This window comes from Puntigrus tetrazona, chromosome 11 (assembly GCF_018831695.1).
Source record: "Puntigrus tetrazona isolate hp1 chromosome 11, ASM1883169v1, whole genome shotgun sequence".
Classification (NCBI taxonomy): Eukaryota; Metazoa; Chordata; class Actinopteri; order Cypriniformes; family Cyprinidae; genus Puntigrus; species Puntigrus tetrazona.
This window is the reverse complement of record NC_056709.1, coordinates 9,919,860-9,938,717: the sequence shown is the minus strand read 5'-3', so window position 1 is coordinate 9,938,717 and position 18,858 is coordinate 9,919,860. Positions and strand designations below refer to the sequence as shown.

Below are 18,858 nucleotides of genomic sequence, written 5' to 3'. Positions count from 1 at the left end.
CATGGGGAGAGTTACGCCCCAATTCTGTTTCATTCCTCAGTATTTTTTAAGGCTCTGGCTCTTAATCTGTCCCTTTAGGTGGTGGGGGATGGTCTCCAAATGGAGAAGACCAACAACCTTGGCTACAGCTGGACCTACGGGACAGGTTGAAAGTCACATCCATTGCTACCCAGGGTCGGTGGGGCAGCTCTGACTGGGTGACTCGCTACCGACTACAATACAGCGACTCTGGACGGACCTGGAGACCGTATAGACAAGAGGACGTGATATGGGTGAGTGTAGCTCATTTCCAGTACAGATATTTTTATACATTGTTTGAATTACAGGACAAATGATAAAGAGTGAGAAATAAAACCATAGCAACAGTGACTGACAGATAAATCCTCAGACACACACATAAACGCAGCTGTAACAGGGCCTGTAATAACTCTAAAATGTCCAAATGGCACTACAGAGAATGCTATTAATGGTTTCATTTTATATATGAAAACTGAAAACAGTTTTAGTGCACTCAGAGCCAACCTGCAGGGCATCAAAAGTCACTTCTGAGACTGGGTCAGGTCCTTTTTATGTTTGTACCGTCATGTTTAAGATTAGAAAATGGTGGATACTGAGAGATGACCATAGGATATTCTTTGTATCCAAAGCTACAAAAAGTGTATTCTCCGAATTCAAATCTGGCTGAGAAATTAGTCCCAAAAGATCAATGTCATTGTTGCATAAAGCATCTAACAGATATTACACCATTTTTGTTAAAATATTTGTTTAATTAAATTTGTTACATTGAGACCTACATTGAGGGTGAGTACATGATGACAATTGTCATTTTTGGGTCCATTCGTACATTTGATTCGTTCAAATGGCTGATTTATTCGGGAGTGAAGTAAATGGTTCTCTGTGAATGGTCCATTAAATTATTAAGCTTGTTCAACTTGAAGCAGGCCATCAATATCAGAACGGTCAGTGTGTGACATCGAAGTACCGTGAGAACAATTAGAGAGCAGACGACTGTATAAACACACACACACACACACACACACACACACACACACACATTTATTAGGGCTGTCAGCGTTGGTGCATTAATTTTTTATTTTTTTTTTACGCAAATGCCATCATCTTGCCATCATCACAGCACTGAAGGTTATCTGTGTGATAAGGGTACAGCGAACCAGTGTTGCCAGGGTCATGGTTTGGCTATTTTGAAAATACATTTCAAAGTTTAAAGTAAGTTTTAAGTAATGCAGCTATAGAACAGGTGCAGTTCTTCTTCATAATCTGTTGTCATAATACTTCACGTAAGGTCACAAGAAAATGTTGTATTTATTTAGAAATATTTTGATAACAATTGGGTAAATGTTTACTGGGATATAAGTGTTGTGGCTCAGTAAACATTTTATTGGTCGTACAAAGGCTGATAATAGCTTAATAAAAACAAATAATGCTAAAAAACTTAAGATTATGTATCATACCTGGCAGAGAGGTGTGAAAGGTTCTGTTTCCTTAAATTGGTTTATCATGTATTTATTTATTGCAACACATTTACAGGTAAATCCAGATCCCAGAAATTGTAGGCAAATTAGTGCTCATTAACGCATGTGAAAATCATTCCTTACATTTTACAACAAACTCCTTGCATTTTTACACAAATATCTGTATTTTCAATCCAGGCTCATTATTTTAAATTTGGTGGATCCCCATTTAATAAAAAATCTATAATAAAGCATGAATGAGATAGTTTTGACTGGCAATTGTCCATCATAAATTTTAGAAAATGGAGTGGATCATAGAAAAACTACTGACCTGTTTATGTCAATTTCATTTGTAAAAAGGCTGTAGTTCTAGCAACTCTTAGCAGTAGCAGCCAGATGTTTAATAATAGTCTACTGTAAACTAAACTAAATTACTATCATCACTCCAAATACTGTATGATAAAGGATGTCATTATTATCTATAAAGTTACAGTAGTAATTTAGCAGACAAAATGTTTTAAAAAAAGTTTTTACAGTATGTTTAGAGAACAAGGGCAGATAAAAATAAAGCTTATGAAAATTCACCTAAAATCATGGTAACAACAAATTAACCATGGTTTGCGACATTATTAATATTTTCATAATATTTATGTTAATTTAATTTTGGTAAGAAAAATGTAATATACAGTATTAGGATTTTTGGTTAAAGATATTGTCATAACACAATCATTATTGCACTAATTTGGATATTTAGGCAATTTAGAAAGTGAAGTTTGTTTTTTTTATCTATAGTATTTAAGTCATTATAAGAGAGCACAAAACACAGTCATAAACTGAATTAAAACAAAGAATACAATGAGTTGGCTGTTTTGAAACCGGGTCGAGACTGTTCTGTTCGTAACAGTAAGATGACTCATGGAAAAAGTGAAAGGAAATTTGAAAAATGTAAACGCACACAAAGGCAGGTGTAGAGAGATATAAATGGAAAATGAAGAGACTGAAAAGGAAAAATAAATTGAAGGTGCAGTTCAACAGTTTGAGAATCTGATGTGGGTGCATGGGATGGCCTGGATGAGTGTGAGATTTCCTTGCCTGTTATTTTGTCCTGCCCTGTTCTACATGGTGGATGTTCAGTCATGATTCATTAATTAGCTAACAAAATATCAAACGCAAGTTATTTTGAATTAATGTGTCAATATGATGTGAGGTCCAGTTACCAGCTTGACACTAACAAAGGTAGTAATGGGTAAAAAAAAAAAAAAAAAGTTAATAGTTTTAATTTTAGTCATTGACTAACTCTGTAGAGCTTCTGTGGGCATTTGTTTATGGGCATAATAATCCAACATTATGATTTTCTCTAATAAGCAGTTCATGGGTCACCTGCGAAATTACTTTTTTTTCTGGATTCTTTTACTCCGTTTGACTGGCAAATGTTTTGAGTCAAATTACAAGGATCTGAATGCTGTATGCGACATTGATGCAAGATGCAGCGAAGCACAAGGCATTATGATGAACTGCGTTCGGTGATGGAATTTTGTTTGGAATATGTTGATAAATTATTCTCCATGTCTGAGATCAATAAAACACACTTCGGGTCACTTAAGACCTGTCAGTGCATGCGGCACATACAAATGATTCATTAGGCTATGTTAATTAATCCTGCAGTTCTCTCGTGGCTTGTTTCAGTGAAATGATTTTCCTCTCTACACCACAGAGAAGAAATTGAAATGGACTTGTTCTCTTATTTTAAGTACATTTAATTGTCATTCAGACTAAAATGTGAAGTGCATTGATAAATATGCCAGAAATGTCAGTCAATCTTGTGTTGCTGTTTATTCTCATGAGTTAAAGTTGCATAAAAACCACCAACTCGTAACTAACCTATTAGAGGGAGTATTAATTATGAATATGTTCTTAAGCATCTAGAGTCCTTTGTGACAATACTGGTGACACAGTGACTTGAGTATTAATTATTTTGAAGGACATCTTGCTAATTTGCTTAATTATTTTAGATTATTAATTAATAAGATGAATATTGCCCACTGGGATGACTTAATAGTAATTTGAGCAGGAAGAAACCCTATTGTGCGGAAAGCAACCCCTGTAGAGATGTAGACATTTGCATGTGATACTTATGTCAGTGACTTCTAAGATAAAAGAATTGACAGAAATTCAGCATAAAAATATAAAAAAGAATCAATCTATTCAGCCTCCAGCCTAACCATTGGGTTTCTTTTCACCTTGAAATATCAAGTCTGTCACCAACAGAGATGGTGTGAGCTATTGGTATGGCCAAAGGAATCATACGAAAGGCAAAGCTGAGCTTCTCCTTGCTGTTGGGCACACACTGGCAGTAGGACCTTGAATTTTGCTTGTTTACAGAGGAGCAAACCATCTCACAGAGGTGCCAGTCTGTGCCAAGGTGAGTTGCCATGCCAGCTGGAGCAGATGCCAATGAGTCAGACAGCCAGACAGACAGAATCCAATGCCATCTGTTTAATGCCAGAATACAGTCACACACTTTGCCTAAACTGAAACACCCTGCCCATTAGATAAGGGTCTCCTCATTACTAAATATTAGCCATTAATCTTGGTAAACATGAGTTTCCATCAGTTTAAATCCAAATGGTATTATTCTGTTACTTACAGACGTGGACAAAATTGTTGGTACCCTTTGGTCAATGAAAGAAAAACTCACAATGGTCACAGAAATAACTTTAATCTGACAAAAGTAATAATAAAATTCTATAAATGTTAACCAATGAAAGTCAGACATTGTTTTTCAACCATGCTTCAACAGAATTATTAAAAAAAAATAAACTCATGAAACAGACCTGGACAAAAATGATGGTACCCCTAACTTAATATTTTGTTGCGCAACCTTTTGAGGCAATCACTGCAATCAAACGCTTCCTGTAACTGTCAATGAGACTTCTGCACCTCTCAGCAGGTATTTTGGCCCACTCTTCATGAGCAAACTGCTCCAGTTGTGTCCGGTTTGAAGGGTGCCTTTTCCAGACTGCATGTTTCAGCTCCTTCCAAAGATGCTCAATAGGATTGAGGTCAGGGCTCATAGAAGGCCACTTTACAATAGTCCAATTTTTTCCTCTTAGCCATTCTTGGGTGTTTTTAGCGGTGTGTTTTGGGTCATTGTCCTGTTGCAAGACCCATGACCTGCGACTGAGACCAAGCTTTCTGACACTGGCTAGTACATTTCTCTCTAGAATTCCTTGATAGTCTTGAGATTTCATTGTACCCTGCACAGATTCAAGACACCCTGTGCCAGACGCAGCAAAGCAGCCCCAGAACATAACAGAGCCTCCTCCATGTTTCACAGTAGGGACAGTGTTCTTTTCTTGATATGCTTCATTTTTTTTCGTCTGTGAACATACAGCTGATGTGCCTTGGCAAAAACTTCGATTTTTGTCTCATCTGTCCACAGGACATTCTCCCAGAAGCTTTGTGGCTTGTCAACATGTAGTTTGGCATATTCCAGTCTTGCTTTTTATGATTCGTTTTCAACAATGGTGTCCTCCTTGGTCGTCTCCCATGTAGTCCACTTTGGCTCAAACAACGACGGATGGTGCGATCTGACACTGATGTTCCTTGAGCATGAAGTTCACCTTGAATCTCTTTAGAAGTCTTTCTAGGCTCTTTTGTTACCATTCGGATTATCCGTCTCTTAGATTTGTCATCAATTTTCCTCCTGCGGCCACGTCCAGGAGGTTGGCTACAGTCCCATGGATCTTAAACTTCTGAATAATATGTGCAACTGTAGTCACAGGAACATCTAGTTGCTTGGAGATGGTCTTATAGCCTTTACCTTTAACATGCTTGTCTATAATTTTCTTTCTGATCTCTTGAGACAACTCTTTCCTTTGCTTCCTCTGGTCCATGTCGAGTGTGGTACACACCATATCACCAAAAACACAGTGATTACCTGGAGCCATATATATAGGCCCAATGGCTGATTACAAGGTTGTAGACACCTGTGATGCTAATTAGTGGACACACCTTGAATTAACATGTCCCTTTGGTCACATTATTTTCAGTGTTTTCTAGGGGTACCATCATTTTTGTCCATGCCTGTTTCGTGAGTTTATTTTTTTAAATAATTCTGTTGAAGCATGGTTGAAAAACAATGTCTGACTTTCATTGGTTAACATTTATAGAATTTTTATTTATTATTACTTTTGTCAGATAACAGTTATTTCTGTGACCATTGTGACTTTTTCTTTCATTGACCGAAGGGTACCAACAATTTTGTCCACGTCTGTATATTCATGAAGCATGTGAATTGTGAATTGTGAATGTGTATTCATGTTTTTGAGTTGGTAATATGTCTGCATATGGATAGACAAAGTATACAAAAAATAATGTATAGACACTCCAGGGTTGAGGCTAATGAATGGAAGAGAACAGGAAAATATAATGGTGATACTGCAAAGAGACAAATTTGTCATGATTCAGTCAGCCTTTCAGCAGGGCTGCTGAACTTTTCCATTTCTAGTTCTTTTTGAATCATGGACTTCGTGGAACAGATAACCCTATCTCTGTCTTTCTCACCATCTGTGTGAGAGCTTTCTGGGACCTGGAGTACAGCTGAGGTTTTATTCCTTCTGGCACAAAGCATTTTAGTCCAACGAATGAAGGTGGTGCGCTTTGACAATTAAATCCTACATTAGCCACCATCCCCTCCATCTGCCTCCCTCCTTTACACCAGTCTGTACTATACCTTTTGTACCTGTCCTTTTGTTTTAATCAATATCTGTACCTTGGCATTTGCCTCATGTGAGCATGTGAGAGAGTAGAAAGAAATGTCTTAGAAAGAAGTTATTATATTAAAAATAATAATAATGATGATTAACTGACATAAATTATCACAATTACCATAACATTATTTACCACAACTGGGTAATTATTGATAAGTAATGTTTCTAGACAACTGAATCAACATACAAGAATGATTTTTAAAGGCTCATAATCTTTGCTATCACAGGAATAGATTACTGTCATGATCTGCACAAAGACAAAGATTGGGGATCCAAATTTAGTTAATTAGGGTTTCAAACCCATAAACCATATACATGCATGAGGTAGTGAGACATGCTTTTTAAGCACTGCTTCATGAAGCTTCAAACTTATAAATCAGTGAATCAGTCATTTCAAAAGAGAAACACAAAACACAAACAGTGATTTAGAGCACATATCAATCTGCCAAAGTCATGTTCAATAAATGAGGCTTCATTACGTTAATGTTTAAAATTTTCAATTGTTTGCCATAGAGAATCTATAGTTTTTACAAACCCTCTATAAAACAAACAAAACGTTACTTGACTGTAACCATGTTCCTTGAAAAAGTGGTAATGGGATGCATTGAAAAGCGCTAATAAGAACAATCTTTGTTTGACCGGTTGTAAAGCATACGCGTCAAACATGCCAAGAATTGCCTTTAATAACCTTGGTAGGTGACATTTGATTATGTGCTATTTGTAAGGACGCAGGACGTACACATCTACATGTTACACCAGGGGTGTCAAACTCAGTTCCTGACGGGCCAGAGCCCTGCAGAGTTTAGATGCAACCCTAATTAAACACACCTGATCCAGCTAATCAAGTACTTCAGACATGCATAGTATATGTGTTGTAGCAGGGTTGAATCTAAACTCTGCAGGGCTCCGACCCTCCAGGAATTGAGTTTGACACCCCTGTGTTACACCTTTGTCTAAAGAGAGACATTCAGGCATGCCTACAGTGCAGCAGAACAGGGTTACAGTCAAGTAGCGAGAAATATTCCCTTTCAAAAGCTACTCTCGATGCTGCACTGAAAAGCACAAATTGGAACGAGAATACTAACACCACTGCACTGGAGGTGTCTGGACCTCCAGTGTTGTGTGTGTGTGTGCACAAACATCAAAGAGTTCATGTGAGCCCAGATTAGTATGGACATCCAAGCTATGGAATCTGACAAATGTGAAAGAAAAGTTGCTTTGACTTACTTCACTGGCTAGTGTGGTCGACATAAATTGGCAGAGCATGTACTGAACACAGTAAGCAATGTCTTTTCTGCTCTTGTGTCATGAACAGCAGAGAGCAGAAGGTTTTAAGAATGACCAAATTTATGGTCAAAGTGACTATCCCTCTGGTTTGTGGCCTCAACTGCTGAACTCCATGAATGAAGTGGGTGACTGGAAGGTGCCTTTCCACAGAAACACCACATCAATCATAGGGTAGCAGACCGAACTGGTGACCACAAAGTCTCTGAAAGTAACAGGATGTGAGCCTAAGCACGATTTCTCTCACAGAAACTCCACCACTGAAACAACCTGGCAGTGAACTGGGTCTTCATGGTGTGTCACCAACTTCTGAAAAAGCACCATCCGAGGGCATAACTTCTAGTCGAGGGAGTCCTAGCAATACATCTACTGGAAAACTCAGTATGTCCTGTGGTCCACCTCTGGGGCAGGTTCCAGAACTCAGGCCTGGGATGAAATAGTGTCCTCTGTGCCGTCAAGGACAGATATCAGAACCAAGAACCACACTCTTGTCGATCAATGGGGTGCAATCTGTAATAAACAAGACCCCTGTTGACAGACCTTGGCCAGGATTCCTGGAAGCACAGCAATCAGAGGAAATGCCTAAAGACGTAGCCTGGGCCACGTATGCACCTTTGCATCCAGATCTTGGGAATCTGGAGGCAAGAAAGACCCACATCCTCAATTTTGTTTGAAGAAGCACTTCAACAGCGAAGGCAGGGACATTGCAATCTGTGGAAAAAACGTGAGTTAGGAAGGAGCCCTAACTCTCCTCGAGGGGACACATCTATTGTCCTAAACATAGTCTCAGTACTTCATTTAGTTATAATGACTGGCTTCATCTTTTGCTGTTGAGTGGTAAGAACGGTTACCCAGACTTGCAAGGGGTGTATGACTCACACTTCCTCTTTTAGGCTTTATGCCTCAGAGGAGCTAGAATGTTTTGGGACTGGGTGGCCAAAAGCCCTACACCAGAGCACTTTGGGGAGAACATTTTGAGCTTTTTTGAGCCAGTTTGCCTTCCTGCGCTCAGATCAGTCTGATATGCCTGCAGAACCACAATGGTGTGCAAGGCAGCACCAGCATAATCTACTGCATAAAACACTCTTCTTACTAGCGTAGATATTGCTCTACATGGCTTGGGAAGGAGTGTTGACTTTTCAAGTAATGATGCAGCCCCAGAGGAGACATAGCTCTCTACCACCTTTGGTATCATCATAAAACCATGTGCCCTTGAATCCACAATACTAAATTAAAGGTTGCAGGCACAAAAACACAGGACAAATATGGCTCAATCCAACAAATTTTCCCATCATAGGAGATCACCAAGGAATGGTAGAGAACTGCTGAATTCCCCTACCCTCCCACCAGACATAAACCTGTCATTATTTATTTGTATTTACACACTGAATGAGTCACCACCTCAAGTAACTTGCTTAATAATTATGGGAGAGGTGCTCAAGGGCAGTAATCAAGAGAAGCAGTAGTGTTTCCTATTTGCCGGGGGACACACTTTGGATGGAGATGTGAAAACCTGCCGATCTGGCAAGAGCACAAGAGAAAGGGGAGGACCTGTCTCTCAACTTCAAAGCCTAATGCGAAGCATGCGAATAGGAAGTAAACCAAAGTGGTCATGGTGCCCGCCCTCAACAAAAGAGCAACATGCTCTTTCCCCTTTCACTATAAACATTGCTTGTACCAGTCCTCCTCAGAGATAAAAATAAAGAAGCATGCATCTTTTTGCGGATAACTGAAAATAAGTTTTAACTTAAACTTTCATTTTAACTTTCAAACAATTATGACTTCAGCATGACACACACACAAACACGTTAACAGTGGACTTTTAAAAGCTGTTTCAAACATGTTTTGTTGCATTTATACACTTTTGACAAGGGGGCATCGTTAGAGTGTGGTATTTCGAGCAAATCATTTTGTAGAACAATTGATTCAATCAATTAATTTAAAGCTTTGAAAACATTTCCTTCACTCATCACTAGCATGAGGTCATAAACAAGGTAGTCAGATCAAATGGTAGCAAGCAGAGCGGAAATCTAATAAATAAAAATCCAACCACAACACAAAAACCAGAAGATACAGATTTAGAGAAGCAGTGTGACAACAGCCAACACCAAACAATGAAGAGTGAAAAACCAGACTTTAAATAGGGTGAGATTGATGCAGTAACAAGATACAGGTGAATGCAATCAATGCAATCAAAGTGTCCAGGTAAATGTTTTGAGTAGTTTTGAGAGAGTGACAACTGTGTGAGGTGGAGTGCTCTCTGGAGGAGCTACGTGCACTCCAGCCTCCAGTGGTTGTAATAATTACATTTGATAATATATTAAAATAGATTTAATATATTGTTTTAAATTGCTAAATATTTTACAGTATTACAGTTCTTGCTGTATTTTTGCTTTACAAAAAATCCAGCTTGGAGAGTATATAAGGCCTTACCGATCTCAAACATTAGTGTACTTTCCTGTACATCCATTTAAAAAGCAATTGAAACACAATAAACACTAATGGATTTTTATGCAGAATTTAGTTGAAGTTATGATGTGCATTCTTTTTGTTACTCTAAAATAAGTATGACTTACTCTGGAGTAATTTAGTTATTTAAATTCTAATCATAGAATATTTAAATAACAAATCCAGTGTTTACAAGGCCGCCGGGAGTCTTGCACACATTCTATCCTAAATTTAGAATAAATTTAAAGACACATTTATGAATAATTATTTTGGTGTGAAAATGTTAGCATGCAAATAAGTACACACGGTTGGTGAAAATGTGTGTGTGTTCTTAATGGCAGAATGTGGAAAACTCTCACTGTGGATGGGGTGTGTGTGTGTGTGTGTGTGTGTGTGTGTGTTTTACAGCACTCCACTGATACCTTTGCCACTGCTGTAGTGTAGTGTAATGAGGCATGCCATGAAGCAGCATGACAATACAGGAAGCCACATCCACTCTATATCTATATTCAGTATCCTTCTCAGTCCTTAAGTGCACACACAAAGTCATGCGCTCTACATGAGACAACGGCCAAGATATTACACTCCAGCTTTTCCCTGCTCTAATGGTCATGTTCAGGCAAGAAAGACTGAAGTAACTGTTTGATGGTCATATCCTGTGCACAGCAGCATCCAGGAGATGTAAACACCACTCTGTCTGGTGCACTGTATGTTTGGGAATGCAAGATAAAATGTTTCAGTCCAATGCAGAGGCAATACCAGATATGTTCCAGTCCAATATTGTTGAACACAATTTACCGCCTCATTGTCCCGGTGCATGCAGACCTAGTTTGGTTGTTTTTCCTGGCAAGGTGACACTACATATGTTTGCAAGCTGATATGAACAGCTTCAACAACAACTGCAGCCCTTTGTCTCATAAATGCTATCAAATGTGTGCATTTTAGCTTACATTCTTTGTTTTGTCTCAAATTTTTGGGTACATCAGCGGTGGGCAATTCCGGAGTTTAGCTCTGTCTTTAATCAAACACATGTATTCAAGTCTTCAGAATTATTTAAAAATTGCAGACAAGTTAATTTGATTAGTAATGGATATAATTGGCCCTATTATGTCATTTTTCTTTATAATTGGGTTTTCTGCATCTTAGTTTTCTGCAAGCTGATTTCCGTGTTATGTTTCCTACTTGTAGTAATGATGTTGTAATGATGGGTGCCCAACTCCAGGTGCACGTATACCAGGTGCACTTAAAGGCAGCATAAATTCTGCAGGACAGTGGCCCTCCAGGACCAGAATTGGCCATTCCTGGAACATATCCACTGTTGTTGTTGAGCAAAATGCATACAACAAGGAACTTATCAGATTTATCCTGGATATATTTTATGTGATATTACAAGTATATGCTATTAATCTAAGACAAATTAACAGCTATCGTTAGCTACAGAGTAACAACAAAAGAAAAGGAACAAGACAAATGAACATTCATGCCAGAAGACAGCAACTTTAATCACAGATATGTTAGTGCTAAGGGATTTTTAAAAATGTAGGAATAGATGTAGCAAGATGTAGCAATTCTTTCGTCAACAAAATGTTGGATTTTTGTATACACATTTGAACTGCTTGTATTTCCATCAGTGTTCCTTTAAGCAGTGCAGCTGTGAGAGATATTACTGGTGGAAGAATTCTCACTAGTCTATATGGAAAATGTTTAGTTTGAATCTGCAGAAATGAAATGTTTAAAATGTATTAGATGTTCAGTAAGGGATAGCAGTACAGTGTTGGCATTGGATTGCCTGCTGATGGAGGTAAAAGTTTTATATTAAGCACACTCTCCAGAAAAAAATAACAAAGCAGTATTTAAGGGATCTTGATTTAAGGAAGCTTCCTTGAAACATTGCTGGAAGCTACTAATATATATATATATATAATGGAAATTTCTGCATTTGACATTAGTTCAGCAGCTCTATTTTGCATTAGTTAGCCATGTACACACAATTTCTTAGTCACACACACTAACAGGCAAACTAACTAACCAGGATCTTACACATTTCAAAAAGGACTTGCACCTCATTTCCAGCTGATTTCATTACACCAGAAAAAAAAAGTTCCACCAGAAAGGATTCAATTTGGACTAAATTGCCGGCTAAACACAAAACATAGTGGAGAAAGTTAATACACAATCTTTCCTGCTGAAAGATTGTGTATTGATTTATGACCAGTTGATGTGACTCCTGCTCCCTGGGGTTGTGCATTATTTAGGAATACATCAAATGAAAAAAATTGCTAGTACTTCATTATTAAAAGAAATGCTCTGTGTAAAATTTTTAGAAAATGCAAAACCTGCAATTTTGAAAATGACAAATGAATAGAAAATACAACTGAGAATTGCTGCAACTCCAATGATCTCTATAATTTAACACCTGAGTTCTTTTAATGTCAGGTTTCGGAGTTTTCAGAGTCCTGTAAGACCTGGTGTTGACAGATCCAGTTGTCAAGATGGACAGAAGGCACTCTACAGATTTATTATTTGGATTACTATAGTGCCTCCCATTGACTCTAGTTGTCTTTTCTTTAGTTTGAGCTTATTGCGACATCTCTGAAATCGATTTCTCCTGCTCCTCTCCACCTCTGGTTTGTGTTCATGTGATCCAGCAGGTGTAAAGCCCCATTGCACAAACTTGCACAAACCCACACGTGTACACATTCACACAAAATCAATATATTTCATTCCAGAACTCTCTCTTATCTTTTCCTCTGTGCTTGGATTGGTAAAGAAGATTAACCTACACCTTTTCACTGAAATAATACTATTGCAAAATGCTGTGGAAAATATGTAAGTCCCTTATCTTGTACCATAAAGATTGACTGTCAGTTTCCTGTAAAATTAATACTTGACATCCAGCCTGAGCTTTTATTATTTTACTCAAATAATGCACTTGTTCTTAGCGAATAATTATGAGTGCTGTGTTTTAATTGCCATCAAGCATCTGCGATCTCTAAATTCATAATGTACGTAAAATCTGTGGTGGTATTAAAATAGTAGCGAATATAATTAGAAATATTTTCCAATTGTTAACTGTTTTTCCCCTCACAATTAAAACAAGAATTTGAGGTGGGATTGCAAATTTAATCTGAAGGAGCATGAAAAGGTCAGAGCAGCTGTGTTATGTGTTGTGCTTTAACACTGATCTCCAAGGCTTTTCATAATGTTTCTTTTTTATTAAGCGCTCTGATGCCTGCAAACCGCCCACTTTTTATCCCACATAATAAGATTTTGGTGTCCATTTAAAATCAGTGGCAATGACTGGGAGGAGTTTTAGCATAAGCCCCTAACAGCAGCTAATGTGGCAAGGAGGATTCATCACGTTGTGACAGATTCTATTAAACCACTCTAAAAAGGTCAATCAGTTCAGAAACGTGTTTATAGATATTTTCTCCCAGCCATTCTGGTATGCTGATCTGTCTCTGTCTGGCTCCAAAGTTGTTTTAGGTGTGGTCCAACATGTCTTTGTATTTCCACAGAGCTGGAGGTGATCATTGAAAATATTGATTATGTTGAGCTAAAGGCTTAATCAGATCATCTTACTGTTGTGAAGAATCTTTTAGCTGAAATGGCTTTGGCTGCAGTATGTTTCTTTTAGCCCTTCCTCTCTTTTTTGTATTTAAAAGACTCACTTTTTTTAAGTATTCAAATGCGAAATGAAGAGGTATGACTCAAATAGGATAATGCACAAAAACAATATAAACTCAGAATAAGCCAGGTGGGAATTTATAGCTTGAAAATGCACAGTGTTCCCAACTTTCATACCTCAAACAAGGGTCGATAGCTCAAAGTTAATTGACCTCCTTCTTGAACTTTAGAAACGACACAAAATGTCAGCTGTACCTTTAAAATGCAAAATAATAATGATTATAATTTAAAAATCGATGCCTGCCGTCTGTGTATTGACTCTGTATCGGGATGAAAGAGCATCACAGTGTTATACTGTATTGATTAGCTTCCCCTCACTTTAGTTCAGAGCATTCAAATAGCACCACATTGGCCAAATAAAGAAACAAGGTAGTTGCTAGACACCAATTCAGCTAGAATCCATATAAAAGTACATAGTAAACAATATTTTTCAGTTTTTAAGCTTGGAGATTCTTAGGTTGATAGATTCTTTGCATTTCCAGGTGAATATAAAGCACTCTTGGAGATACTGATATGCAGAAGGATGCGCAGCTGGCCTATATTTTGTACTTTTCAAGTTTTATGATAGATTGAGAACAATTTTCAGAACAGCTTATGTAATACAAATTTAAAGGGTTTGTTTGAGTTTTCTTTTGTAGTTCCTTTAACACACAAGGCTTGATTAATTTATAGTGAAACATATTTAATATGAAGGAACTTCACTTTGTTTGCATGTTAAACAAAGTACAATCTTCTTTTTTAATAGCTTTATTCAAAGCTTAAGAATTTAATTTAAGTTTCAGTAAGTGATATTTACAGTGCTTTGCTTAGTCCTCTGCTTTGTGTATCTCACTAATGAACCACTTTGAGAAGCCATTGTACCTGTCTTTCTTCCTCTCACTTTACCTATGCTAAATGAACACATAAAACTAAGCCTATTGTTCAAACACCTAGCTGTTCATCCTTGAGTTGAGAAGGTGAATTACTTGTAAATTAAGTTTTCCTGTCGTCGCCCACTGGGATGTTGGGAGAAGTTCAAAAAGCATTGTATCATTCCCTTCTTCTCTGAATAAAACATATATAGAGCATTGTTGAATTATGGATAGAATTTTTGTGATGCACTATTTTTTTCATGGTTATTCTCCCAAGTAAATTTCTGAGCACAAAGGAGATAGTATGGAAGTTGTTGCCGAAATATCTGAAGGTATGTCAAAATTGGCTATCCACATTAAACCAATATGTAGGTCATTCAAGCATGATCTTCCAGCATCCAAGATGATATTAGAGTGAGTGAGAGAGTATGGATTTTTCCAAAGACTGCTTAGAGTTTCTGAAAAGGTGAAATTTTAAAAGCTTTTCCTTTGAAGAAAACCCAAGGCTAGAAAATCACCGAACCGTAATTCTAATGATTAACAGTTGACGACCAGCTATGCTGACTCTCTTCACCTTTCTGGCATAATTGTGGTCTTATTTTTATTTCTGCATTTTAATAAGTAAAAGCAGACCATTGAATAGGCCAGTTCATATGTTGATTTACACCGTACCTCAGTCATGCTGCAGCTTGTCGTCAGTTAGTCAGAGGTTTATTCATCCTCACAGTCTGTGAGCAAGGGCTTAAAATTCACTTGGCAAACATTCCACTCACTCAGAAAAAAAGAAGAGAAAGATCTTTCCTTCTCTATATAAGTTTTCTCATACTTTCCCATTGTTTCATCACACCCTTGATCTTTCATTAACTTTAATGATGCAGACAAGATGAAGGAAATGAGTTTATTCTGGTTTGTATTCTGTCGGCATGCGTTAGCTTGGTGAAAGACAAACAGACTGGCCGCCATCTTCCAAAAATCATTTGGCAACTTCCCCCTTACAAGCTCAGAGAGTGATTTATTTTCAAGGATCCTTTTAATAAAAATGACAAAACAAAACAGCCCAGCAGAGATGAATCAGCACACATATGAAAGACTGAGAAGGTCAGAACTCATCAGAAAATCATTTAGTCTCATTTCATCATTGCTGGGGAGCAAAGAACCAAGCTCAGAGTGGATAATTTGTGCTAATATAATGTTTGCATCGTACAAAGCATTGTTTGCTAAATGGTGTCTGCAGGGCCTGGTTAGCTTGGCAGCTGTTTTGTTGAAGAGCCTTTAATAAACTGTCGCTGAACTTTATGTTGAAAGCACCCATTTGTTTTACTCTGTTTGACCAGCATTTTGGTGAACATCTGTGTTTGTCTGTTAGACAGGATGGAATGTAATTGAAATATATTCTAGTCTTTAATGCAGAAGTAAATGAATAATTTTATTAATCAAGGATGCATTAACATAAGTAAAAGTGACAGTAAAAGACAATTATAATGTTGTCTAATTTCTATTTCAAATGTTTCATTTTCAAACTTTTATTCATCAAATAATCCTGAAAGCCAATGTTTCACTGTTTTCACAAAATTATAATGCAGTGTAGCTGTTTTTGACATTAATAATGTTAATACATTTTTCTTGAGCAGCAAATCAGCATATTAGAATGATTTCTGAAGGGCCATGTGATGCTGAGGTCTGTAGAAATAATTTCTGTGTGTCTGTGCTTATGTTTACAGACATTTACAGGAAACAGTGACACAGACACAGTGGTTCAACACAAGCTCCCTCACTCAATCAGAACTCGATACATGCGTCTTCTGCCCCTTGAGGGAAGCCCCAAAGGAGGAATGGGTCTACGGCTAGAGGTCTATGGCTGCACATACAGTGAGTGATGCCTTACATGAGAGTTATGACAGATGAGAGTTAATGATATTTTTCTATCCCATACACCTAAACCACATCATTACATAAAACATTATTGTTATTTATTTATTTATTTATCATTTTTATTAATTAATTTATTTTTAGTAAAGGTTATTTACTATCTTTTCCACAATGCAGTTAAAACCTGGGGCACACCAGAAAACCATAATAACATCAATAATGCCATTTCATTGCTCATCAGTTTCTATTAGCATATTTTATACCATCCGAAGAAGTGAGCTGCATTCAGGCATTCAGCACAGCTTCATTTTCAAATCAACAGGAAGTATCAGAGCACACTGATCTTGGAAGGTCAGAGAAAGTGCAGAGAGCAGAGGGTCTTCTCACATTCTCTTTGATCTCCTTTTGCTGTCCTCCTCAGAGTCTGACGTAGCTGACTTCGACGGTCGCAGTGCCTTACTGTACCGGTTCAACCAGAAGTCTACCAGCACAGTGAAAGATGTGATTTCCCTAAGATTTCGGAGCCATCAGGCAGAAGGGGTTCTGGTTCACGGAGAGGGACAGCGAGGAGATTTCCTCACTTTAGAGCTTCAGAGAGGAAGACTCATTTTGCATCTCAATTTGGGTGAGAGACTGAAAAGGGGCGATTTAGATTGACCTTCTAGTGTCCTGATGGATCAAAAAGTGAAATTAGAGATTAAAGAAAAGTACCTGAGACGTAGTGAGATTAGATGACTGGCTGGATTCTTTACTTTTAAAGGATTAGTTCACCCAAAAATGAAAAATCTGTCATTAATTATCCAGCCTTATGCTGTTGCAAACCCATAAGACCTTCGTTCATCTTCGGAATTAAAAATGTAGGAATTTTTTATGAAATCTGAAAGCTCTCTTTTTTTTTTTTTTCTTGTCTGTATATTCTGGTTCAAATATGTAAGACTGGGCAAAAAAATTGCAAGTCATTCTCTCTGTCAAAATCCACAGGCATTTTTATGAAGCTTCAAAAAATTATGTTAGACTGATGTCAAATGGACTTTTTCAGTTAAGTCCATGCTACCTTTCTGGGCCTTGAATGTGTCAGTTGCATTGATGTCTATGCAGAGTCAGAAAGCTCTTGGATTTTATCAGAAATATCTTAATTTGTGTTCTGAAAATGAATAAAGTACTTAAAGGTTTGAAACGGCATGGAGGAAAATAAATGTTTGGAGGGACTAACACGTTCCTTTGTTGTCCCTGTACAGATGATGCCAAGCCTCAGTCTACTGGTCGCTCATCTTCTGTGATGTTAGGAAGTCTGCTGGATGACCACCACTGGCACTCTGTTCAAATTGAGCGCTTTAACAAACACGTCAACTTCACTGTGGATGGACACACACAGCACTTCCGCAGTCAAGGACAGGAGGACACACTGGAGATAGACTATGAGGTGAGAGCTGAGTGTAAATTATAATAAATGTGACCCTGGACCACAAAACCAGTCATAAGTAGAAAGGGTATATTTGCAGAAATAGCCAACAAATACATTGTATGGGTCAAAATTATACATTTGTCTTTAATGCCAAAAAACCATTAGACTATTATGTAAATATCCTATTCCATTAAGTTTTTTATTATTATTTATAAGTATATCAAATCTTAATTATTAATTAACAATATGCATTGCTAATAATATGCATTGCTAAAACCTTCATTTCTTAATATTTGTTTATTTTCACCCTCAGATTTCAGGTTTAATTTTTTTTCTCTGCCAAATATTGTCCTATCTTAACAAACCATACATAAAGCTTTTTATTCAGCTTTCGAGTGATGAGATGTATAAATCTCAGTTTTAAAAAATTTACGCTTATGACTGGTTATATGGCCCAAGGACACAAATCTGAATATAATGAATAATTTTAATTCTGTAATTTATAGATAAATAACTTTTTTTTATTATTATTTACTTGTACAACGCTGAAAATATGATGAACGGCTATCCCTAATACACTACAGACACAGAAACAACTGAATCTGAGTCTGAACCTCTTGCCATAACAGAACAAGACAATAATAAGAAAAGAATAAGATCTATTATTGTGACATGCATAAAGATATCCTGTTCCCTTGTTATCTGAAACCATGTTTCAAAACATTTTATTCAATCACTGTCACTGCAAACTTATGAAAGCCTGAAACAAAGTACCACAGAGAACAAAGTCAGTGATTCCAGGAATTTCAGCTCTTTGAAACACACTATCATTCAAAAGTTTGGGTTCGTTAAATTTATTTTTATGTTTTGTCTCTTAAAAATACTTTGATATCGAGAATTACTATTATAATTTCAAATGTTTTAATATTTTAAAAAGTAATTTATTCTAATGATAGGAAATCTGAATTTTTCATCTTTACTCCGTTTTTCTGTGTCACATGATTCTTCTGAAATTATTAATATGTTGATTCACTGCTTAAGAAATATTTATCATTCTAAATGCTTTTGTG

The 18,858-nt window shown here is 37.1% G+C and overlaps 1 protein-coding gene across 3 annotated transcripts in view; it reads left to right on the top strand.

Moving 5' to 3' along the window:
• The window catches only part of cntnap5l (contactin associated protein family member 5 like), a 65,409-nt gene that overhangs the window by 22,407 nt on the left and 24,144 nt on the right, over positions 1-18,858 (top strand). For 2 of the 3 annotated variants that reach the window (XR_006252030.1, XM_043251273.1), the window contains exons 3-6: positions 79-272; positions 16,236-16,383; positions 16,805-17,008; positions 17,622-17,806. Coding sequence is in view for 2 of the 3 variants with exons in the window: in XM_043251273.1 (XP_043107208.1) it covers positions 79-272; positions 16,236-16,383; positions 16,805-17,008; positions 17,622-17,806 (731 nt within the window). In the remaining variant the exon portion in view is untranslated. The remainder of the gene's footprint in view (positions 1-78; positions 273-16,235; positions 16,384-16,804; positions 17,009-17,621; positions 17,807-18,858) is intronic. The other variant, XM_043251274.1, reaches the window with a different exon arrangement.